We start from the raw sequence: 24,941 nt of genomic DNA, 5'->3' as shown, positions 1-24,941 counted from the left end.
AAACAAACCAAACGCTTGCCACGGTATGGTGGCGCCATCTAGGTTACGGAACGTAAAGAAACGTGCGAACAAACCAACACCGCTACAGGGTGGAGACAACCTTTGAACGGTCCCGTGCCGCCGCAATTGGGCCAACGGGCTCAACGCGTTATTCTTTTCGTTTCCCACGAGACCTAGCAACGCGAAACAGACAATATGATTCAAACTTCTTCAGTAAACCGCGTTGCGGCGATAATTTTAGCGCGGTTTTGACACAATGACTTGCTTCGGCGGCGAGCGAGCAACCGAACATGGCGGCGCCAGCGTTACGTGTCTCTACCCTGTACGGCGGATGCGTGAATGAAGGTACTCTAGGCTGCAGAGCGGTCGGTTCCCGTGATGTCACTTGGGACCACGAAAACGCACGATTGAGCGGGAAAATCGAAATTTTAACCTAAATTGTTTAATTTCTCAGTGAATAAAGCACCGTTTGTATCCGGACAAGCGCTGGGGGCACTATAAAACACGAAATCTTTCGAATAAAACCAACTTGCATTTTCTCTTCATGGCTCCTTTAAGAAAGCACACAAAAACATAAAGCAAAAAACAGAAGCGAAATCCCTTCCGGCTACAGCTTTCCTTTGGGTTTGACGGCACTACTGGCAGAACATCTGGTTACAACGTCGCTACAGCTTACGACGCCACCTGATCCTTTCCGCCTACGCCACTCTGAATTATGACATCACTTCGGTTTACAAAGCCACCTCAGAACCTGGCTGCTTCCGCTCTGCTGAGGCTACAACAGACATCCACCACAAAATATCTGTCAGTATTTGTGCGACCCCATGACCATGGATTGTGCGAGCCTTGGCTGTAGGTTTTAGGTACGAGCTATGTGACGACAATAGTGAGAAGTGCTGGTATGCATGCAACACCTAAAGTCCCTGGCGAACCAACCACAAACCCCCGCCGCTTAAGGCATCACGCGACGACATACGAAGCCGTCGATTTCCAATGGTGGCCGAGTTCGTTGTACTAACAGGGAGCCCAAAGAAATGCAAGTAAATGTGCATTGCTCCCTGACGTCGTGCTTCACAGCACTGGTGCAGCACTGGTGCAGCACTGGTGTAACATCAAGCACACAGAAACAGCTGCACAGCCACTGGAAGCGCCCTTAAAGTTCAGCTCTCTGTTGTACACCGCGTTACAGTTACAACGGAATTTCAAGCAAATGCTTCAAGTGCCCCAGTGTTTGAAAAATAGGCATTGTTGTGGTTGTCCGCTACACACGACGGCTGCCACTGTTAAGCATAGATAACGAACACATTTGGGTTCATATGGGAAGTTAGCCCAGGTCTCCAGAGCAGGTGCTGAGTGCCTTACCACTGTGTTCATAACTCGGATCGCTGCCGGTGGAGAAACAACAGTTAGCCAAGTGAATGCTTTGCTGATGCCATGTCGCATAAAAGGCGAAACCAACCGCACGTCAGTAGAACATGAGCATGTCAGCCCCCGAGAACACTGATTGAGGGAGAGCTGTGGCAGTCTGCCTGTTGAAGTAGTTCATGTCAAAAGAGGAAGAAACAAAAGCAAAAAAAAAGAGAGAGAGAGAGAGAGATGTAAACCTGATGTCGCATTAAAAGTGCCTTTGTTAAGTATTGCCCGGGGAAGCCGTAATGCGTTCGCCTTCACAGCATGCCGAAGCAATTTTTTTGCTGTTGTGGTGGTGGTGGTGGTGGTGGTGGTGGTTTCTACATCCTCTTTGCCAAAAGGCACTAAGAAAAGCTCGGTGCCACTACTGCTAAGGTTTAAATCTAACGCATTTTCCCTTTATAACGCCTTCTGGATTTCGCAACACCCCGCGTATTAGCGATTTTGTCAGCTGGCGCAAGGTTCCTTAACATGGCCAGTTAATTATACCACAAATTCAATTAAAAATACGAAACCACATAATTCTACAAAAAAAAATCCCGTCAGAATAAACCGAAGTTTGGAACCCACGTCCAATTAAGCTACACTTGTTGCGACGAACAGTGAGTGAATGCATTTCACAACTTTTTGCTATCTTTCCATGCGTCAAGCAGACTGGCATTTTGACATTCCAATGCACTGCGCGCGCGCGGTGCAACTGCAGCACTCACGAGGAGGCTGCTTAATTAACTCTCTGCCATCAGCTCTTCCGGTTCGCGTTTAGTACCCTCGCCCAATCCCCTCTGAAGAAATATTTATTCCCGATGTAAAGTCACTCGATGAAAATAAAACAAAGCGAAGGAAATGAGAACACGCAGGTGCGGAGGATATAAACAAAAAGCGTCGTTCCACATACCTTGTGCTTCGAGAGCCCTCAGAAGCTTCTGCAACTGCGTTTTCGTGAGCGTAATCACATCTTCCTGGCCCGTTGAAGATTTCGGATTCCAATGGGCTTGCGTCGACGACGGGAACTCGCTCTCGTTTCCCGGAATCATGCTGTTCAGCACAAAATCAAGTTAACCGAAAGTTACATCTCCACAGTATTACCCAATGCACCGCCCGAAAATTACCACGGTGAATCGGAAATTACTCCGAAACATTTTCTCCGCCGCGCCATAATTAGCGAACTGTCATAGAGCAGCGTTGAACAGGGTCAACACCATGACAACGGTTCCACTGCCCGACTAAACAATCGACAGGCATTCTTCCGCAGCCAAAAACAACACAACAGTGAACTCTAATGAACGCGAGAAGGAAACAAAATCGCTAATTAAACGATACGGAAATAATTAACAACTGACCTGAACCACAGCGGCGCATAGGCACGCAATACGGTTTAAACCAACACAACATTGCATGGAGCTCAAAAACGCATAAATCGCAAATGGTCGCGCCTCACAGTTTCAAATGTCCTGTATGTAGAGGACGCCACTTTCTCGGTTTAGCTTTGAACACGGTGACTAGAGTACTTTAACTTGGTGAAACTAATACAAATTTTTAGTGTGTGTATACTTACAAACAAAAAAAATGTTTAAAAATGCGTCTTTAGAGTTCAGAAACGTGGAACCGAAACTGGTTTGATCAAAGATTAGTCAACTGAGTTTGCCTATATACCTATAAATTTTTGCAGAGATATAATGTTGTCTTAAATTTATACACTCAAAATCGCATGTTGCACAGTTGCGTGCGAAAAAATCTATGAGAAAAATACCCGAAAAACTCTTGGCGAGATACATAGAGCGAGATAGCACCGTTATAGCACATTTGGTTGCGTTCTCTACCGAAAGGCAGCACCACATGACCACCTATCGTAAGTGAACTGTGACGTCATTGTACTACGTTTTCATCAATCAGGCGAGAAAAAGAAAAAAGAAATACCAGATCTGTTCAAAATGGCGGCTCCGAATAATGTGTCGGTGAGCGAAGGCCAGTCTTGGAATTCTTGGGCCGAATCTATGGGCCTCAGGACTTCAGAAAGTGAGTAGAACTGGTCGTTCTCACTCCCGCTTTCTCCGTCCGCGTTCCCAGCGGGAAATTACGAGCCATGTTCGACTCCGGACTGCGTCAGAACGGCTCCCTGACACAAGCTAAGACTAAACGAATAATAACAAGCACCGCTGACACAGTTACATACGTACTTCTTATTTTAGCGTGTTGCATCCTTGCCTTCGATAGCGGTTTCTAGCGTCGCGCCACACGACGTGCTCTAAGGGGATGCCTCGCTTTTCAGGCGACGAAGAGTCCGAAACAGAGAGCGAGCCAGCAAAAAAAGAGAGCGATGCCATGAAACTACGGAAAGAGGGTAAGAAAATCTCGTCCACGTATTCTTGCTGCTGTCCGACTCTTTCTCCAACGTGATCGTGGCATGTGCATTTAGAGTGCCAAACTGTCCTTTTGCTCCTCGACGCGTCTGACTGTGTGCAGTCGCCAATCGAACGCTGCATGCCAAGCAAACGCTCGTGTTTTGGTGCGTATGGAGGTGGGGGGGTGCTCGTGGTTTGCGGTTGAAAACAAGCCCTCCCCCGTAACTCCTTTCCTTTTACGATCGTATCGCCTCGCGCTGAACGATTCGAACCCGATGCACGTTGCGAAAAATGCCGTTGTCTGTGCCGACTTCAGCCCAATTCGGCCGGGTCCTCCGACAAACTGTGACCTTCAGAGAGCGCGAGCGCCTGCTCCGCTTCGAGCCGCTGTTCAGGAAGCGAAAATTTGGGGAGGGTTGCGGATAACGGAGGCGCCTCCGTTGCTCCGGCTTGTTTTCGCGAATTTCTGGTTTGTGGTGGCTCGCCGACACTGGTTCCACGGATTATGTTCGATGTTTTCGCGCGTGGTAGCAGCTCGCGAATAGCTTGCGCCGCACCGACGACTGCACGCCGCGCAACCGAAATCACGAGCGTTTGCTGATTTCTCACTCATTCCCCGTGCGTTCTAAAACCACTGCGCATTTTGTGTGATTTGTGTTTTGATTGAGAAACTTTGCCACTGTTGCCTTGAGAGAAGTGTAGATGTGCGATGGCGAAGAAAAAAAAAAAAATGGGCGTCTACGGTGCGTTTTGTTTCAGATATGGAACTTTTCGGATTTTGCCCGGCGTGGGATGAGTTCTATTTAGTTGTGTGCGAAATTTGTAACCAAGTCACAAAACCTCAAGCTCTACGAAATCACTTGGGTACGTCTTCCACTTCTTTTCTTCCCGTGTGAAAAAAAAAAAAAAAAAAGTGATGACAAAAGACACACCTGTCTTTTTTTCAGTATGCGTGTGTGTGTAGAAAGAATGTTTTTTGTGTGGTCAGGTCTAATGTCAAGTTGAAAACTTTGTAATGTACAGTTGTTTTGTGCAAGTACGGTGCGTCGTGTGAGCTATTCAGCTTGTATTTTTTACGACCTCCTGACATGCATTAACAGCATCTGCATGCATAAATTATGACTTGTAAGGATAATGCATGCACTCAATCTTGTCGAACAACTGTCTCCAGCTGCGCAGCCAACAGGGGGCAGGAATTCACCATGCTTCGTCAAATTTATTTCCATTTCATGGCTAAAATGAATCTTGTTTGTTTGATTTGTACCAGCGTCCTTGTTGTCTTCCAAATCATGCTAACGTCAGAACTGCTCAATTGCAAGATCTTCCTTTTTATTTTTCTTTTTTTTTATATTTATCATGGCATTTAACATTTAAGACGGTGCAAGCTGTTTTGCGTCAACTGCCGTCATGTTGGTTGCAATTTATCTGCACCAAAAAGGAATGGCATGCTTTTGAGTGGCAGCTGCACATGCGCTAACAGAGAATGCTTTATGAAGAGTTCTCGACACATTGAATTGAGCTTACTTCACCAGGGAAGGTGTGCAGGCTTTTTCCTATTGGTATTAATTGTCGTGCGCGCTAACTGGTTAGTGAACTGATCGGGGCATGTTTTTTCCCCCACCCTATTTCACCCAAAAATTTGCGTTCGTGAGAATCGAAAATTATATCTTGGGTGCATTTCAAAGCCCACTATGATTTGTTGCTAATGGAGTGCGGGAAAATTTGTTTCCGTTCACCATAAATGCGCTGAGGTGTGCTCGTAGAAATTGAGGGTCCTATAGCCTTGTCGTGCCGAGGAATGCAGGCTGACAGTGGTCACCGAATACTCGCAAGCAGTCACATTCAAGAGCTCTGCGTGGCCGTTTTGCATTCGCTCAAAGTTAATTTCCTTTGAGGACAAAAAGCCTTGCAGCGTATAAGTGTGAGCGTTAATCCACTTGTGCACCTCTGTTTTGTAGCACACATTTCCGTCATTCCAAATCACCCGTCAGAAGAGCGAGTCGTATTCATTATTTCCAGCATGCTTGGGCGAAACCAGCAGCACAGGCAGCTCTCGAATTCGGATAAAACGGCGCCGTGCACCCATTGCTTCCGTTGTTGTTGTTGTTGTCGTAGTGCTCTGAGAGTGTCTGACTGGCGCCCTCGTGCTTGTGTGGCCCCCCTTCAGAGCAGCGGCACGGCGGCGTGGCCGCTTTTGGTCGGGGCGACCGCACTGCCGACCCTTCGGTGCTCCAGCCAGCGGGCGGGGGAAGCAAGTCGTTGGGGCACAGCTCCTCGTCGTCATCTTCGTCCTCGTCTTCGTCCTCGTCCTCATCCTCATCGGCACCTCCCCGGCACTCGGGCGGGCCAGGGCGGCCGTCGTCGACAGCCAAGGCTCCCGCTGGCTCATCGCTCTCAGGTACAGCGCTTTGGCCGACTCTGTCCAGTGGTGCCATCTCCGATACCACCTGCAGCAGTTGAAAGATGAGGTTATAGGGGCCCTTCCCCCCCTTTTATTTCTAATATTTTGTTTACCCTGCTTATCTGTTGTCAAAAAGGCAGTCTTGCTTTGGACATGTGCCCAAATTGTCCAACAGTTGACAGTGTAAGTGGAGTGGGGTTCCATGAAGGCAGCTTTTGCGGTTCTGCTCTCCCTGTTCCCAACTTTCCAGTTGTAGCGATAGATTTTTCTCTGTTCACCTCGTCATGACTTCATTTTAAAGTGCTGGCCATAGCGTTTGCCTGTAATCCCCTGCCCTACCGCTCTTGCCTTGTATCGGTGGCTGCCGCCATGGCCTCTGCTGTTCCCTCGATCGTTCCGCACGGCTCCTGTGCAGGTCGTCACGGCAGTGCGCTGGAGCGGTTGAAGCGCAACAACCACACCATGGCGCCCGTGGTCCGCGTTGAGCGGATGCCGCTGCCCCGGCCGCTCGACGGCAATGCCGCGCAGAACAGCGCTCACGGTCGCGAAAAGGAGCTGCCCTCGCCGCAGCAGCCGCCGCCCCTGACCCCCCGAGGCCTGGGGCTGTTGTCCGGGCCGGGCCCAGGGCAGCCAACCAACCACGTGACATCGGCTGACGCGACGGGGGCCAACGTCGGGCCAGTGACGGCGGCCATGCCCGTGCCAGCCGTCACGGCGCAGCCCCACAGCACGGCGACGGCTGCCCCCGTGAGGAAAGTGGCCGGCAGTGCTTCGGCAGCGACCGCCGTTTCTGCGGGGTCTTCCCACGGGAAGAAGGCACAGCGCGAGAGGAAGCTGCTGCCTTGTAAAGGTGCGGGCGGCCGTCTCCCTCTCTGTTGCACCCTTGGCTGCGTGATCCCCGAGGGTGGGGCTGTGACGCCGTTTCGATTTGTGAAAAAAACCGCGGCGTCGTTTCCAGGTGTGGTGTGGTGCGTTTGTGTTAGCGGTACGCCTGTGTTTGGGGTTGCGGAAGTGCAGCGTGTCGGTTTCGGAGGGGTGGGAGCTGTGGGCACGTTGTGTGTGCTGTGGGTGCCCTTCGTGATGTACTTGGTGTTGGAGCTGATGCTTGCCTCATTGTGAAAGCTGCCCAGAAGCTGTGGCTGAGATGCATGGACTGTGAGGAATGCCTGGTGCGTTGTCTGATGGTTGCAGGTTATTGCGAAATGTGGATCTTTTAAAAACGTGAATGAGAGAAACCACGTTCGGGATTTCAACTAGCTGCTACGTTGGTCAAGAGCTTAAAAAGCCCTGTCTGTTGTTGCTCCACATATCGAAACAATACCGTAACGTCTTAATGGAGTGCACTGCCACCGTGGTTCCTGACTTATGTGCTTCTTCCAGTTCTACAGTTCTGAATTGTTTGCCAAGCACCAGAACATGAGGCATTTGAAGGTGCCATATGCAAGTCTTGTGTTCATGAATGTCGAGGCAGCATGACTAAGCACAAAAGCGCACTTTTTAGGCTCAGCTGGGCAGGTCCTTCTTGCGGGCTCGGCTGTTGTCCGCCGTGGTGGGCTGTGGCAAGCTGACCGGGCACTGCTTTGCCTTCCAGATCGTGAGTACGACCCGAACAAGCACTGTGGTGTCCTTATCGGGGACAGTGGCAAGCCGTGCACACGGTCACTCACCTGCAAAGTGAGTGGCTGCTCCTAACTACCTTGGTCAACAGTCGCACTGGTTAAAACAAAAATGCAGAGGGAGGCTTTGGTGAGAATCTTCACCTCTCCATGCTCGCTATGTGGGTTCGTGCCTCCCCATCTTCCTTGCATTTATTAGAGCAGTTATCTTCTTTTTTTTTTTTTTTTTTTGCCATCCTAGGGGATATTTAGTTGTGGAAGCCTCGCGGGAATTTCAAAAGTGATGGTGGATTGTGCTTAGGCAGTGATGCATGACTGATAGACAAATTAACTTGCTCTTGCACCAGACAGTTCATGCCATGTTAGTAGCGCATACATTCTTTTGTATAATGTGCTGTTGGGCTAGTTGGTCCATTATGTATCGCGAAACTTGCGCGAAATGGACATACAGACAGACGAAGGAAAACCGTCGTCCACCTTCCTTCGTCTGTCTGTATGTCCATTTAGCGCAAGTTTCGTGATACATTCTTTTGTCCGCTTCTGGCGCTGTGCGAAAATGCGAACTGAAGTTTGTGCGCACTGTTCGAAACAAAAGAAAAAGAAAGGGCCGGGCTTTCTGTTAAAGGAGCCCTGCAACACTTACCACGGACTATTCAGAATGCATGATTAAATTCTAACTGCACAACCGGCGTTTCAACTCGCACAGCTAATGTTCAGAATGCGTTTTGAGGAAAAGTCTATTGTCCCAGCAATCTCCTCCCACAAGAATAAAAATTCATTCACTATCACCGAAGCTACGCAAGATGAAAAATCGCGCACAATTGTTCCCTCTCAACTCGGCTGCGGACAACGCGACGAATGCTATGCGCTCTCTCCCAGAGAGGGGGGGAACCTCAGGTAATTTGTTTAGGCAGCCTTCGATATGTCACAGGCCGGGGAGTTTTCTCTTTTTCTCTGCAAACTGGAGGGTTCTGTTTCCGGTCTGGTGCAACAAACAAAAAAAAGGCATTGATGCCTGCTTGCAAGCATCGCTCAGGCTGGTACGGTGCTTTTGAAACAATAAACGTTTGTTGTTAAGTAGTCTGGTTGAAAGGGAAGTGTTGAGTTTGTCACTCAAACTCTGCACACCCTTAAAACACAGCAACGACAAGAATATTCATACAGGTTCAGGAATGGGAGAGGTTGGTGGAGAGCGCCGACGACGGCAGATCATCGCAGGAAATGCGAGAAATAACCGTTAAGTTGACGAGCAACAGCCAATATGACAGCCACCGCGTAATGGCATAATTACAGTGGCGCGGAATCATGGAAACTAAAAAGAGCAGGGTTTTTTTTTTTTTTTTTTTTTTTTGCGTCTTTCACAGCGATTTGCCCACTCACCGCTTCACGTGCACGTGTAATATTTGGGTCTGGTAATCCTGGCAATGTAATCTAAATGTAACGCAGGCTCGTTTGCACTGCTCAAAACGTGTTGCGGGTAAAAAGAAAAGAAAGCAAAGCACGCGCGTTTGCATTACCACAAAAGTTCGACAGCGAGAGAGAGAGAGAGAGAGAGACCGAAAGGTAATGCAGTGGAGGGGTATTACCGTATTAGGCAACTGCACAAGCCCTTTCAATGCTTTCGTGAGCCTTCGTTGAAAGACCGCAGTTGTTGGGATGACCTTTCCCGAACGCCCGCCTTGCAGACGCACTCTCTGTCGCTACGGCGAGCCGTTGCGGGGCGGCGCAAGAACTTCGACGAGCTGCTGACGGAACACCGGGCCACCAAGGAGGCGGCCGTGAACGCCAGCAAGTCGGCGCACCCGGCATCCTCGTCGTCTTCGGCCAACTCCAGAACGGAAGCGGTGGCAGCCTCGCCAGTGCCCTCACCACTGTCGCTGCACCACGTCGGCGGAAGCCTGCCGACGGCGTCGCTGGCAGTGCCGTCTGTCGCCAAACCTGGAGCTCCTGGTGAGAGGGCCTTGACGCGCGGGCTTGTCCTGTGGCCAGTGTTGTGATCCGCAGCGGACACGCAGTGGCCGCAATTGATTTGTCACATGGGCAACGTAATATCCCTGCCACAGGACAGTGACGACGTGCTGTGAATGCCATTCGTTTGGCGCCACGCGAGAAATTCAAACGACATTTACGTGAATGGCATTGGAGGATCGAATGAGTTTGGGGAACACATTTGCACGTGCTTCCGAAACAAATGAATAGCCTCGACAGCAGTGGCCAGTCACTAGACGAAGTTTAAAGGGGCCCTGCAGCACTTACCATGAACTACTCGGAATGTATTTTGGGATAAAGTGTATTGTCCCAGCAATCTCCTCCCGCAAAAATGATGAAAATCTGTTCACTATCACCAAAACTACGCGCAATGAGAAATCGCGCAGAATTGTTCCCTCTCAACTTGACCGCGGACAACGCGATGAAAGCTGCGCACTCTCTCCCAGAGAGGGGGGTGGCTCGTGGCGTTCTCTTCGGCGGCCTTCGATATATCACATGCTGGGGAGTTTTCTCTTTTTCTCTGCAACGTGGAGCGGTCTATTTCTGGTGTGGTGCCACTAAAAAGCAGGCATTGCTGCCTGCTCGCAAGCGCGCACTCAGGCTGGTGGGGCGTTTTTGAAACAAACGTTTTTTGTTGAGTGATCTCGTTGAGAGGGGAGTGTTGAGTTCGTCACTCAAACTCCGGGCGCACTCAAAACACAAACGCCAAAACTGTGCGTACAGGTTCAGGCATAGAAGAGGTTGGTACACAGCGCTGACAACGGTGGGTCGTCACAGGAAATGCGAGAAATAGGCCGCAAAGGTGACCAGCGACAGCCAATAGGACAGCCATGGCCTCAATGACGTCTTTTAGGCTATGCCCGGGGTGCATAATGAGGAAAATTGAAAGGAATGCAGTTGGTTTTTCCTCATCTTTCACAGTGATTTGCGTGCTCCCCGCTTCACGTGCCTGTGTAATATTTGGCTGAGGTATTCCTGGCAGTGTAATCTAAACATCGCGCAGGTTTACTTGCACAATGGGACAACTGGGACAACGGAAGCCGAGATTCTTAACGAAACCAAGTAGGGGGACGCGTTGTGGGCTAATGGCAATGCTGTTGCGCTTTTTGTGTGATTAGAAATGCGGGTAATTCAAAATATTTTGTGGTCCCCGTGGACTTTGTGATAACGGGAGTTGACTGTAGTTGTTGTTTTTGTGCCTCCGCTTATGCATTTTCCTTCATTTGCTAGTTGTAAGTGCATGTCGTGTCAATTAGGATAAAACCGGTTGTAATCGCACCGTCTTCAGGTGAAAGTTCGCTTTTTTTGTGTGCGTCTCCGCTATACGCTTTCCTTCTTCCTCCACGAGGTGATCTTATAAGACAGAGGTGTTCAGCCTTTACTGATTCTTTAAGACGGTTGTGTGATTCCAAGAGACTTGGCGGGCTGCCTTGGTGGCTCGCTGGCTGAAGTCTCCTTTAAGTAGGCGTTGGGTTGCTGAATTAATGCCGGGTGCTAGACCTGTGGAGGAGCGAAAATTCGCACCTCTGTGCATGTGACAGTTAGCGCCCAGACGAGTTCTTGTGGTGGGTCAGCGTTAACCTGGGGACCCCCTTTGTTGCAGCATTCATCCTGAACCCGATATATGTGTATCGTAAGTAAACAACCGAGTTTAAATCTTTCGGGTTCTGCGTGTGTGTTGGAAAAGGGGAAAAAAAAGGCTTTGTCTAGCGGGCCATGCAACAGCACTACAAGCACTCCACTAAAGCGACGTCCACCAGTGGTTTGTAAAAAAAAATGCCACGTCTGGCCCTACTTTGTAACGTAACCTAACCTAACGTAACCTAAAGAGCAGAAAGTAGTCATTTGAAAATCGAAAAACTAACCCAAGCCTTGAAAATTTTAATTGAAACTGAAGGTGAAAGGATGCAAGAGCTGTAATTGAACCACCACTGTTGATATCGGAAAGCTAAGGCGGAACCTTTACACCACAATGGCTGACACTCTGCTTCGTTGCAACCGTAGTATAAATATCCGAATGTCGTTGGACGGCACTCTAGACACTGCGAGAAAATCAAAACAAAACAAAAAAAAACATCCTGCATGAATTCTATACCGAGTGTGTGCAACTGTGGGTGCGAGCTGGGAGCGAGTGAGTTTGGAATTGTTGATTGAAACTCGTGTTGGTGACGGACGTCTTTCAAACCCTCCCCCCGGTAACTCCTAGACCTGCCTGGCAACCGGTCATCGTCTTCCGTTGGGCCGGCCCATTCGCTGGTGCGCGCAGCTCCCGCGGGCAGCTCTTCCAAGCAGAGCACGGCGTCACGGAGTTCTTCCGGAACGCCCAGTGCAGCAGCATCCTCCTCCGCCGGAAGTGGCAGCAGCAGCAGCCGGCTGGACCAGCAGTCCAGGAGGTTTGTCCTCTTTCTTCGCAGAGCCCTCTGGGAATGGCTTGTGTGCCTCACTCGTTAATTGCCGCCATGGGCTGTGGCTGTGTTTCCTGCTTGTGATTGCTTGTCAGAGCACGCTGATGAGACGATCGTTTGTGGTGGCCTTGCTTCTTTCACGTCTGGTGTACTAGCGTAAAGGGGGAAGGGGGGTTTAAGTGTCGAGAAGAGTGATTGCTGAACAGTCTGTTGGTTACATCTTCAAGCAAGGGGGGGGAAGCGTAGTTGTTAACAGGGTGGGCGTGCATGTATGCCCTGGTAGTTGAGGAGTTGGGACGCTACACACAGTCTAAATAAGCAGCGAAGCAGAGAGAGAGGGGGTTTATTGAAAAGGGGAGCAAGTTTTCAGATTCTGTGAGAGACTTCTGGCCCCGCTCCAGGGCTTTAGGCCTTCCCCTCCTGTCGGGGCTTAATGAATCAGGTGCCTACGAATCAGTTGAATTCACGTGGTGTGGCTGCTGTTTGTGCTGTAGGCGGTAATGCAAACACGTGAAAGTGAAAACATACACGCAAGGGCAGACGCTGAAAGAAGGAAATTTGCCTCCAGTGAGCATGTTGCACCAACCCGCCCGTCATTAAGCTTTACTGAACTCCAGTGAGACATTACCAAATACAGCTGCACAACTTCAAGTGAGAAGCAGTTGCAACCCAAGCGCGGTGATTGTTTTTGGTCAGGCTGCTTGCTCGCGAAGCCTCGCCAAGGCGGAAGTAGCTGGCTTTGCTGGTGACTTCTTCTGTCCTCCTCAACCATCAAATTGCTAATGTTGCGTTGATCTGAAAAGTTGGAGCAGGTCTTAGTGTGGCTGCCTCCCCCGTGGCCTCAAGATCGAGTGCATTTTAAAAGCACCGCGTCTTTCCAAGCCTGGTGATCGTTCCCGGCCGTTCTTGCTTCTCACCACAGTGTGTGATTTGTGCCTGGCTCGAACAAACGTTCTTTCCCTATGTTTGTGTGTGTGTTATACAGTCGAACCTGTTTACGTAGAATTATCCCCTGTATCGAACTATTTCTGGTCACGGTATATTTGCAGTGAAGATGTGCAGCGAAATTTGCGCCTATGTCGAACATAAATACAGTAGAATCTCGATGATACGATTCTAGGTGATACGAATTTCGGGATGATACGAATTTCTAAAAAGTCCCGGCAAAATTGCATTGTTTGCAATGGGAAAAATTTCGGCTGTTACGAACGGACCTGCGCGGCCCGGCGGATGATACGAACGAGCCGGCGAGGCGCCCGACTGCCGAACAAGCAAGTGACGAACAAGAAGGCGTTGCGCTGCTAAGCACAAGGTCGCGGGTTCGATTCCCGGCCGCGGCGGCCGCTTTTCTGATGGAGGCGAAAAGCAAAAACGCCCGTGTGTACGAGATTTCGGCGCACGTTAAAGATCCCCAGGTGGTCAAAATTAATCCGGAGCCCTCCACTACGGCGCGCCTCATCGCCTTCGTTGCGTCGGCGCGTTAAACCCTACAATCAATCAAATCAGTGCAGTAAAGGAGCTGATAAAGTTGGCGAAAACGGTACTATAACACACCATCCGCGCCGCTAGTGAAAGCGCCCATAAAATATCTGCCGGAGTGCTAAGCCTAAACATCTTGGGCGGAGCCAGGCGGCTGTCTCGAGCGTTTCGCAAGTCGTCAGCGTCTGTTTCTGACCGAGGCAGGAGATACCGCGGGCGCGAAATCGTCAATGTAGCTGTGAAAATAAAGCGCGCGCAAAGCCGAGGCGTGCGAATCGCGTGCAAAAACGCACCATTTGACTGTTGCGGCGTGTAGCGAGCTTGGACACCGGGAGTGAGGAGACAAGCGCGAAGCTAGGCGAAGCGTTACGCGCGCCAGAAAGGACTGCTTTGTGACGTGGGGGTTTAAAAAAAGCAGAAAAAATCACGGATTTGTTCACGCGAAAGTAAGAAAAGAAATAAACGAAACTTTTTTCAGCGCTCAATTTTTTGGTCTGTGTTGGTTCATACGAATTTCGGATGATACGAATATTTTTCGCGGTCCCGCGAGATTCGTATCATCGAGATTCTACTGTACTATACTCGGTTACAACTCAAGAACGGCACCACCTCATGTAGTGTATCACTCCGCCAAAGCGCCGGACCCGTGACGTCAGTGCGCGCGTGTTTTGAAAGGGGTTTGCTATGAACGCGTGATATCGTCTGCCTTGTCTCACGCAGTTTGTTTGTCGTCACTGGAGTCGTTTATAGGCATATTAAGTCCAAAAAATCACGGGAACGGCTCACGCCATGTTCAAAATATTCCCAGTAACGCCCTACTTGTGCTGTGCGGAGAAATATCCAGCTACAGTGATAAGGCACAGCGGCAACTTCCGGTGCCGTTCTTAAGTTGTCACCGAGTATACCAACGACTGCCGATATATCAAACGTCAAATGCCACAGAAGGGCCCCCAACTTAACTTTTCCTCAGGGTGGAGGAGAAATTCTGCCAGCACGCCCCTAAAATTGTTAGCCTGGCTGCTCATACGTCTGCACTATGTGGGACAAGCCATCAACACCCCCCATGCGAAAAATGATCCTGGCCTGCCCGCCGTACTTTTTTTTGTCCTTTCATTTGTTGTGTTTGCATCGTTCATGCTTTGCGGGCTTACTTGTGAAGCGTAGCTGTAGTGGCTAGCCCTGGCGTGAAACGGGACAATTTTTTTTTTTTTTTTTTTTTTCCCTGCGGTGAAGCTGTCAATCATAAACAGTCAAACACATTGAGAAGTCAGACGTCCCTGCGACGCACAGGATTCCCAAGAGCACCCTGAACATGATCGGCAGGGAGGTTAGATTAACCTTGTCGCCATAGGTTCTTGGCAGATGTTACTAAAGAAATCACCTGAAATTGCTTCAATCTGCCTGCTTGTGCGTGGCGAGGATGACCTTAGGATGACTGTAGAATCGGTCCACGACGACTTTGCCCTGCTCCCTTGCTTTTTGGGGTGGCATTGAAGACTGGAGGAGACGACATCTTGGGTAGAATGTCTGGGCTGTGGAGCTTGGCTCTGTTCTTCTCTCGAACCTTGCTTATGTCGCACAAAGAGGATCCTGGTTTATATACGAGAGGACATGGAAATGCCCTGCTCCAGGCACCCGTACATAGGCCACTTGTGATGCACCACTGCCACTGTCATCATTGTAACCCTCTCCCCGCTAACTAAGGACTATTTTATTCGTCACAGACTGTGTGGCAAGATGAGGGGAGCGGGAGGTCCTCCGTTAATAAGAGGCGGCGTGAGGTCGTCTCGGTGTCATGACAGGAACATGTCACCGAGTGAAACGAAGAGAGGAGTCAGTGATCCCCGTTTAACACTTTCATGCCCCTCGCCTGTTGAAATCGATAGTAGTTTATCGACGCTTTCAAGTTAAAATGTTGACGTTTTCCTATTCAAATTTGGCTCTTTCCAAGTGCACTCTAGGAGCTGGTTCCTTCTACGGAGTAGTAGATACACATCTTCTTTGCTTCTTGTTTTCTTGCGTGGCACCGATTTTTTTGAAGGTACACTGAAGTGAATTTGTCAAGCTTCTGTTTATCTTTGCATTGCATAGACTGGCTCAAATATACTTTTTCATTGTTTATCTGGTCGATAAAGCAGTATTTAATTTATAAACCCTGAAAGAAGTACCATGCGACATTTGCGGCGGCTGCAACGTCTAACTACAGTGACATTCATTCAAGATGCAATGGGATTGGACAGTGTCCAAGACTGAAATTGAAACCAATTTCGAAAGGTTTCGGTTTTGCGAAAGAACATGCCTGGCATCCGATGTTAAGCATTGGCTGAGCATTCTCGATATCTCAATAATCGACATACCTCATTTCTGCCATGTTGTCGGCCGTAAGATGCGTCGGATAAGCCTGCAAGCACAGCTTGGAATCGTAGTGATCACAAGCCGATGCATACACAGTGGCTAAACGCCCTCCATGTCAGGTTCATGAACAACAATAATAAATACAAGTATAAACTGTGAACGAGAATATGTTTATGTTCTACCCAAAACCCAAATAAATACACACACTAAGGACAGAGAAACTAAAGAGCATTGGGGAACCGAAGAATAGAGGGGGACTGCGATAACGCGGTATAGAAAATGCTGCTTACAAGTTCAGCAAACGAGAAACAGTCAGTCCGGGAAAGAGCGGCGGGGACACAGTGCGGGTTCACTGCGGGAACGGGGTTGTCCCACCTCACGTCCCAGAGGCAGCAGTCGTGGTGGTTCGGTGTTAAAAGATCCAGGTAACGTGTCGAGGCCGTGGCGATAGAGCGCGCTCCCAGCTCCCATAGCACAGTCGTGGCGAACGCAGCAGCTGTCTTGGGGCGTCGCTGTATTTCACCGATGCACGGCCACCCGACTTCCTTGCGGAGGAAAAGTTCTGGAGGGTGCGGTTGTGGAGGACCTGTTGGGACACAGCACGGGTCCGGTCGCCCGACCGTTGGCATCCCGGTCACGCTCCACACTCCGACTCCTTCGCTGTTCTTAGGATCGCTACTCCCGCCAGCCGCTGGCGCTGGCAGCTTTTCATTGGCCGGTTCGTGTGTGGGGGGTGAATGGCCCCGCAAGACGCTAATGATGATGGTGGCCTCAGGGTGTTTAGAATGTACCCCGCAGAGCGCGTCTTCGTCATCGTCGTCTGCTGTGCACGTTTTTTTTCTTGTCGTGGCGATTTCTTGCCATGACAACGGCTCCTCGCCCCCACTTTTAGAACTTTCCTGGTTCGTCCCTGAGTTCTAAGAGGTGCGTTTGCACCAGGCCAAGGGCCAGCTGATCCGAGGCTGTGCCTCCAAACAGTCTGTGGTTACCTCAACACTACACCAACGACAACTCGCCAGCGCATTAGTTTCAGTCTGCACGCATTTTGCGAACTCGCTCGTCGCTCGTGGGGAGGGAGGGAGGAAGGAAGGGAGGGGAGATATATATATATATATATATATATATATATATATATATATAGAGAGAGAGAGAGAGAGAGAGAGAGAGAGAGAGAGAGAGAGAGAGAGAGAGAGAGCTAGTGGTCAAGGGAAGTTATGGTGGGGTGGGGGTCGTGGAGCAGTGAAGGTTGCAGCACAAAATGGTGAATTCAGTGTAGGAAACATTACCACAAGACAAATAAATCAACTCCAAAAGAAAAAGTGAAATGTGCGCCATTGGGGATTCGAACTTGTGAATTGCAAAACAATGGACCCAATGCGCCAGATGACTCGGCCATAAGCACATCGTTATTGGATAGGTAAATATAACATATATATTGTACAGCCTGTTTTTTCCCCGGCATTTTCAGCAGCATAGATGACTATTTCTTGAATACCACTTGTGCAGTAAGTGTCCCCCAAATTTCCACAAATATCTCGCCTCGAGCGACTGCATTCCTTAGGCAGAAAAGTGGTCGCAAATGTGTGGTCGTGTTTCCGACCATTGTGCCAGTTCACCCAGCGCAAAAAGTGCTTCCCGAACCTTGGTGTTGCGCTTTACAATAAAAGTTTTGGCTGACTAATTCCTTAGTACCTATGATAACTTCGTTGATTCTTCTCCTGCCTTTAACTGGCCTCAGATTTTTCTGCTAGCATACCAGTTAGCGAAGCATTCCACGTGCACTTGTGTAGATCTACAGTAGAACATCGTTGATACATTTAAAAAACACACAAGAGAGAAACGCACTATCCTGGAATAAACGTTCTATGGGGCATTTTTAGTGTTCACAGTAGACAACATAGTAGCTGGGAAATTATAGGAACTGGGAACGTGTCAGTGGGGTTCTATTTATAGACCTTACTAAGCTTGATGCAGTCTACAAACTAGCGAACTGAAGTCCCATTCTTTCAGGCACAAATCGTGTCGTGGGTTAATTTCAACTGAGCGAACAAATTGCAACGAGCTGCCCACTGCCGACCGTTCACCTGTCGGGCGGTCGGCGTGCCGTGCAGTATCGCAGTGAAGCCAAGCCATCTCAACTGAGTATCATACGAAACGTCATAGAAAATCAGCAAGGAGGATGCAGAGAGGAGGACTGGACTTTCGAATTGAATTTTATACTAAATAAAGTCTCGTAAATGCATTGAGGGGCGTCGAAACATGGCCTTGAGACTCCGGACTACAATTTTGGGAACTAGTTTTTCCTCGTAGATATTCTTGCTTGAAACAGTGACCATTGCAAAGGAAATTCACCTTTCCAAATTTCAGTACCATACACTTACATTGTGAGGGTGGCGTGGCACAGACGACGACAGACGCAGGGAGTGCAGAGAGAGGGTGCTACGTGATGGCACCATCATCATCATCGGGACTGGGGGAAGAGAGGAAGGAGTAAAGTGTGAGGGGTTAGGGTTGAGTGTTGGAAAGAAAGGAGTTGGGTCGGTGTGGTTGTTTGGAGCTGTGTGTGTGTGATTTAGGCTTAGTGCGTGACATCATCTTACATAGTCTTTTGGACTGGAAAAAAATAATGTGCTAGAGTACCCAACATCAGCGCTTTTCCCGTGTGCAGGAAAGTGTTGAAGGGGACAGTGGTGGTTCCGGTCACTGTTCGTCAATACGAGAACGAGGTGTTTTGTGCTTTTGTGGGTGCACCTGTCGTTCGTGGTTTTTCCGAATGCCTTGAAACGGGGAACGAACCTTACGCCCCCTTATCCCCTTGTCAGCGTGCCAGGGGATGCGTCGGCTGCGACCAGTGTGCCGGCAACCGGACAGCCCTCCTCCTCCAGCGCTGCTTCGGGTCGGAGTGGCGGTGGCAGCGGCAGCTCTGGGAGCACAACGCGGCAGAGGCCCGACAACAGCAACAACCCCTACGTGTCACACCACCCGAGGCCCGCAGCTGTGAGTCCAGGGGGGGTGATGGGGGGTTGCACTGCCAACCATATCAGAGATAGTGGGGAATCACATTCCTTCACTTGTAGGAAAACGTCGTGGAAAACGCTCTTGACAGGCCAGCCGGAGTGTCGGAAACTGACGCAGTGAGTGGGAAAAGGGGTTTTTTTCCGGCCCTTTGAAATTGTTGCTTCTTACGAAAAAGCAATGGAACGGAAGATGATAGGTGTAACATCAAGGGACAAGAAGAGAGCGGAATAGGTCAGGGAACGAACGCGTGTTAAGGACATATTAGTAGAAATTAAGAAGAAGAAATGGACGTGGGCAGGGCATGTAATGCGAAGGCAAGATAACCGTTGTTCATTAAGGGTAACAGAGTGGATCCCTAGAGAAGGCAAGCGTTGCAGGGGGTGGCAGAAAGTTAGATGGGCAGGTGAGATCAAGAAGTTTGCGGGAATAAATTGGTCACAGTTGGCACAGGACTGAGATAATTGGAGATCTATGGGAGAGGCCTTTGCCCTGCAGTGGGCGTAGACAGGCTGACGATGATGATGACGAAGAAACAGCACTCAAAATCAAAGCAGGAAACAAAGAAGGATGCTGCACATGCGTACTTACACACCTTTTCTTTTACCTGTCTTCAGCGCTGCTTTTCTTTTTTTTTTAATTCAGAGAAATGAAATAAAGCAGACTTGAAAAGAAGAAGAAAAAAAAAAACGCAAGAAAAAAAATTCTAAACAGTTCTTGAATCTGCAAGCAAAACATACCTGTGATAAGAGTTTCAAAGCTCTTACCAGAGTCCTTCAATGCTTCTCTGGTCATGAAAATCCCGGCCAAGTTTCGTACGGGGACAAAGGCTACCGCAAGTGGCACCACCGCAGATCGGAGGGCATTGGGCGGCCGCCGCTGCTATGTAGCCAGACCGGCAGGCAGGAGTGCAGTAGCAGCATGCTCGTTCGCACCAAATTTTTTCGCCACTCAGGAAATGATAAGTCCATTTGAGCGGCCCACGACACGAAAAGCGAGAGCGCACTGCTGATAAGGCGGCGAGCGTCTGTTTTATCTTACTCCGTGGTCCGTTCCCTGCCAAGCATGCTCTGACCACGCCCCCGGCTGCCCTCCGATCAACAACAGTGCCGCAGCGCGGCAGCGTACGAAGCTCTCCCATAGCGTGACGGCGAAGTTGCATGACCAGAAAGGCATTGAAGGACTCTGCTTTTACTACAAAAATAAAGAAACGGTGCTTTCGAGTAGCATCTCCCCTGAAGATGCGTGTTGAGATTTTGGTGCACATTAAAGATGGGCAAGTGGTCAAAATTAATCTGGACCTTTTACTATGGCATGTCAAACCATGAAATTATCGCGAGGAAGTCTAAGAGGGGGAGAGATGGGTAAAGTGACTAGATTTGTTGATGCGGAAAGTCCTAGTGAAAGTGGAGCATTTAATTTTACTACATTGAATCAGTACATCCTGTTTTGTTTGTAGGAGAGGAAACGAACAGCTCCTGTTTGCTGGGCCCACACTTCAGCATTAGCTGGTGTGGCTGGGGAAGAGGTTTGCAAGCATCGTCACACCACTTAACCCATTTTGTGCACTCTTCTTCTTTTTCATCAATTCTAGCCAATGTATGAACACTTCTCGGTCCTTCCCCCCTCTCTCGCTCGCACGTGACCTCCCTGCCCCTTCCTCTCCTGCCGGTGCAGCTGTGCACGTTTGGCCTGCGGCAGATGGGCAACGGCCTGTTCCTGCTGGATCGGCGGTGGGACACCACGCGGGCCGCCATCGCCACCGCGCTGGGCGTCGACAGCGCCCAGCCCCCGCCGCTCAAGTGAGTGGCCGTTTGTGGTCGGGTGGGGCTGCAGCAGAGTGCCTCTCTCTCTCTATATCCCCCCTCTTGTGCCTCCTTCCTGCCCCTAGTGTGCTGCAGCTGGCTGTTCTTTGATTGAACGTGGCTGCTGCGATGCGGTTATGTGACACAACTCGTCGAGCGGGCAGACAGGGCATGCTGACAACCTCCTCGAAGAGATTGATTTGTGCCCTGTTGTCACGACTTCTAGGGCTCCGTGTTGTACTTGGGATGGAAACGTGGGCTCTTGTGGTGGAACATGTTTAGACTGGGAGTGGCAGTCAGCCAAAGGAGCTCCACGGAAAGAAGGGTGGGTAAGCATGTTTGGGGCAGGGCTTTCCTTTTATGCACAAATTCAGAGGAACTGGTTGAAGCCTGACGAGCCGTGTGATGCAGAGATGACGATATAGGTGGAACGAATGGGTTGAGGAATTCTGGAAGCCAGAGGGCTATGCAGTGGTAGCAGATGGGAGGAATCTGTGGGCCAAGGCTGGTCTGGGCTGGTTCGAGGCAGTGGGGAGAGACAAGCTAGGGATGCACGGCTGCCCCATGCTTAGGGGCGGCACCACGCATAGCTGCACCCCAACAAACCAGTCTTGTTAGGCCCGTTGCCGTAGGAACCCCTGCCGTGTAACCGCTTTTGTTCCCACTCTGTATTGGCTGTTGGACCACTTGCGAGGGTGCGACTCGTTGCATTCGGGAAAACAGGCAAAAATGTCTATGGGAGTTCCACCAGAAGTTGTCACGAATAGTGCGAATGAAAGTGATGGCTGAATGTCCTGTACATAGCCAGGCTTGGCGTGGTAGCTACTGTACTAACATGCCCTCATAGTAGTTTACTTCACAGCAGAGCGAGTTGGCACAGTAGTGCGGGAACACTCTTACCGGAGGTGATGTTTAAGCTTGAGCAGGAAGCTGTAGTGCGACAAAATGGAGGCAAAAGAGGATGAATTGGGGCAGTTTGTGTGTGCATGTTGCGTGCAGGCTATGGTCCACTTAAAGGAACGTTCTCTTTCATGCAGTAAAACTCCGGTGCCTGTGTTGTCGATGATGATGATGATGATGAAAAGCTCCTGCCTAATAGATTTGTTATTAGTTACCAACATTCAAGCTAATCTTTGGGCGATGGGGTTTGGTCCTTTAGGAAGTTGCCTGCCAAGAGGCGTGTCATTAGAGGGGACAGAAAGCATGCTGACTACTAGCAGAGCCTCCATTTGTTGTGTTTTTGCACTTCGGGATATCCGTGCGTTCTTTGTTGTTGTTGTTTGTTTTTCTTCTGTTGTGTGTGTGTGAGAGTAGCCATAGTGTGATGCACTGAATGGAATGACGTTGCACCATCGCCACATCGCAGGAAGCTGTGTGTCGTGGACTCGCGGCTTCCAAGTGCCGCTCCCTGCCCCACGTATGTCGTGTCCAATGAGGGACACCAGCCGCAGCAGCAGCGTCCTGCCGACCCGTACACGTTCATCATGGTTGAGGCTCCAGCCGCCGTGACGACGTCGCAGGCCCCGGCACCGTCGCACGCTTCCACTGCCCCGGTGCGGAGCAGTGTGCACCCTCCCGGCAGCAGTTCGTCGGGCAGCCAGCACGCTGTGGTGGCAGCCACGACACCCGTCGCCATTCAGCCCGCACCGGCGAAAGGCGCGCCCCACCCGTCCAAGCTGGCCGCTCCCTCTCCGCGGAGTGGTGGCACGACCAGCAATGGTGGCAGTGTGCTCTTGTCGTCCGGTGCACGCAAAAAGCGGCCCAGCTCTTCCTCCGCCTCGACTGTGGGTGGTGTGACGGTGACCTCAATGTCGTCGTCGTCGCTCGCGTCCACCCTGGCCCCCTCTGGCGGCGCCGCGATGGTGTCGGGCGTGACGTTCCCCTTCCGGACACAGCTGGGGGGCGCCCTGTCGCGGCTGCAGGTGTCGTCTGGGGGGGCGCCGGGGGCTGTGCTCACGCAGAGGGACGGCGGTGCGGTGCTGGTGACTGCGGCGGACGTGCTCAATGGCCAGGTGGGCGGCGGCGGCCTGCTGCACTCAGTGACTGTGAGCAAGCCGGCCGCTGCCGCCACCGCGCTGCTCCAGTGCCGGACTGTGGCCGAAGAGCGGCCGGGGCCCGTGTCGAAGGCCCCAACGACCCTGCTGAAGGCACGCAAGCCCCAGCCGCCCGTCTCCTCCTCCTCCTCCTCTTCTCCTGCCGCTGGACGGGCAGCGCTGGCGAAGAACCACCACTACCAGCAGCAGCAGCCAGCCATTGCACAGGGACTGGCACTGCCGGTGAGTCGGAGGCGTTCGTTCCCCTTTGCCTGAGCCAATCAACATGTCTGCTGGCAGGCAGTGCAAAGTTGGGCAAAGCACGACCTTTGCGGCGTTTGTTAATGCAAGGCTGGAAAATGTGCACCGTTGGCCACCGGTTTGCACATACTGTGAATACCATTGAAAATTCGTTTCACAAGGAACGCCGCTGGAAGGAAGTATCGTGATCCACCGCAGTTTGGTGCGCACATTTTCCTACAAAGGACATGACAGATGAGGATCGGGACTAACTCTTGTCCCCATCTCTCGCGTCCTTTGTCGGAAAATGTTTGTGCTTAACTAGCAACGTTATTAACACTTCTGTGGCTGTGGGAAAAATAATTGTTGTTTTTGAATAATCCACGTTTTTTTTTTTTTTTTTTTTTTTTCCACAGAAAATGATTGGTGCTAAAGTGTAAAGGAGGAAATGATAGAGGAAGGAAGGAATTTAAGTCGTCTTCCGTGTCTGTGCTGCTAGCATCATCCTCAGATTCCAGCTGAAAATTTGCCGTTCTTGTGAAGCATCGGCGAGCGGCGTCAACGCCATAACCGAAATGTGAGCTCGTCTCTCTGCCGGCGAAGAACATTTAAAAATCCCCCCCCCCCCCCTCCCCCTTCCCCCCTCCCTTCAGGCAGTGAAAACAAACTTGAAAGCGAAACTGATGAAATACCGTATTTACTCGCGTAGTGAACCCACTTTTTTTCCACAAAATTCCGCATGAATTTGGGGGTAGGGTTCATTATGCGGGAAAAAATTGCAACAGATTTTTTAAAAGTTCAAATTCCACACAATAAAGTTGCTGAAAGAAGTGCGTCAGAGCCTTACCATTTTCGTAAAAACACCTGGTAATTTCTTTTTTATTCCCAACATGCTAGTGACCCCCTACTCGCCACGGAGCTGTCCTACTCACAGAAGTCACTTGCGGCTTCACATTCGTAGTCGGCCCACAGCGCACCGTCTTCCGTGCCATCAAGGCACTCCAAAACTTCTTTTCTCACACCCGGAAACTTTCCCTTTTTTGGGCCCACGAAACCCACGACGATCCTTGTTCACCGACCAAAAACGTTTTCGTCCATAGCATACACGCAGTGGGTCAACACTGAAGTGCCGCCCTGCCGCGCGGTTTCTATGTGCATCAACGCATGCTCCACCACCGTCAGTTTAACCCTTTGAGGGTCGAATTTTTTTGAAAAAAACTTTTCCTGGTGGTCAAATTAGTTCATTGCGGATTTGGAATGTACAAAACATCTAAAGTCAGGATTAAATGGTAGAAAATTATCAGGAACAGTATTTCGGGGGTCAGCAGCACTTAGAACTGAAAAATGTTCAATAGTATTTCAGAGTGTGGTATTCCTTGAAACACGGGTCTACGCACAGTGCCTTATCGCAGTCTGCACGCATAAAGCGCATGTCCGAAAATGAGCTGTCTTCTTCCGAAGAAAGACTGTCTTCCGATTCAGACTCGGTGAAAGGAGCAAACTCAGAGTCAGAAGAGTCATCGCGGTCGGTGTCATCAGAGCGGGCAGTTCGTTGGGCCTTATCGCCGCTTTGCCGTGCATCTGAAGAACTCGAAGGCAACCCAGTAAACGAGGAGAGTGAGAATAACTCATGCGCGCCGGTGATAAACAAGCTAATAGCAGTGCAATATAGATAGAAATCAACTTCCGCCGCCCCCGCAACGGAGTCTCCGATTAGGTCACTTCAGTTCCAAGCAAGGAGGGCAAGAATACCTAGTGAGCGTGGGTAATAAACAAGATAAGAGCAGCGCCAATATAGATCGAAATCAACTTCCGCCGCCCCTGATAGCGAGCGCCGATCAATTTTTGCGC

At 50.2% G+C, this 24,941-nt stretch overlaps 2 protein-coding genes across 3 annotated transcripts in view; one reads left to right on the top strand and one right to left on the bottom strand.

Moving 5' to 3' along the window:
* Positions 1 to 2,885, bottom strand: part of LOC144153573 (uncharacterized) — an 83,799-nt gene extending 80,914 nt beyond the window's left edge. Inside the window, exons 1-2 of the mRNA XM_077685193.1 lie at positions 2,751 to 2,885; positions 2,306 to 2,445 (exon numbers count right to left, since the gene is read on the bottom strand). Of these exons, the coding sequence (XP_077541319.1) occupies positions 2,306 to 2,444 (139 nt within the window). The 5' untranslated portion in view covers position 2,445; positions 2,751 to 2,885. The remainder of the gene's footprint in view (positions 1 to 2,305; positions 2,446 to 2,750) is intronic.
* Positions 2,886 to 3,314: 429 nt separating this feature from the next.
* The window catches only part of LOC144152949 (uncharacterized), a 40,896-nt gene continuing 19,269 nt past the window's right edge, over positions 3,315 to 24,941 (top strand). For both annotated transcript variants that reach the window (XR_013319254.1, XM_077684537.1), the window contains exons 1-11: positions 3,315 to 3,426; positions 3,680 to 3,751; positions 4,512 to 4,616; positions 5,920 to 6,150; positions 6,569 to 7,003; positions 7,745 to 7,827; positions 9,455 to 9,719; positions 11,965 to 12,151; positions 18,820 to 18,994; positions 20,690 to 20,814; positions 22,184 to 23,093. Coding sequence is in view for 1 of the 2 variants with exons in the window: in XM_077684537.1 (XP_077540663.1) it covers positions 3,342 to 3,426; positions 3,680 to 3,751; positions 4,512 to 4,616; positions 5,920 to 6,150; positions 6,569 to 7,003; positions 7,745 to 7,827; positions 9,455 to 9,719; positions 11,965 to 12,151; positions 18,820 to 18,994; positions 20,690 to 20,814; positions 22,184 to 23,093 (2,673 nt within the window). In the remaining variant the exon portion in view is untranslated. The remainder of the gene's footprint in view (positions 3,427 to 3,679; positions 3,752 to 4,511; positions 4,617 to 5,919; positions 6,151 to 6,568; positions 7,004 to 7,744; positions 7,828 to 9,454; positions 9,720 to 11,964; positions 12,152 to 18,819; positions 18,995 to 20,689; positions 20,815 to 22,183; positions 23,094 to 24,941) is intronic.

The sequence above is a fragment of the Haemaphysalis longicornis genome, unplaced genomic scaffold (genome assembly GCF_048455015.1).
Source record: "Haemaphysalis longicornis isolate Haplotype H1 unplaced genomic scaffold, Haemaphysalis longicornis Haplotype H1 scaffold_9, whole genome shotgun sequence".
NCBI classification, from domain to species: domain Eukaryota; kingdom Metazoa; phylum Arthropoda; class Arachnida; order Ixodida; family Ixodidae; genus Haemaphysalis; species Haemaphysalis longicornis.
This window is presented reverse-complemented; position numbering and strand designations above follow the sequence as displayed.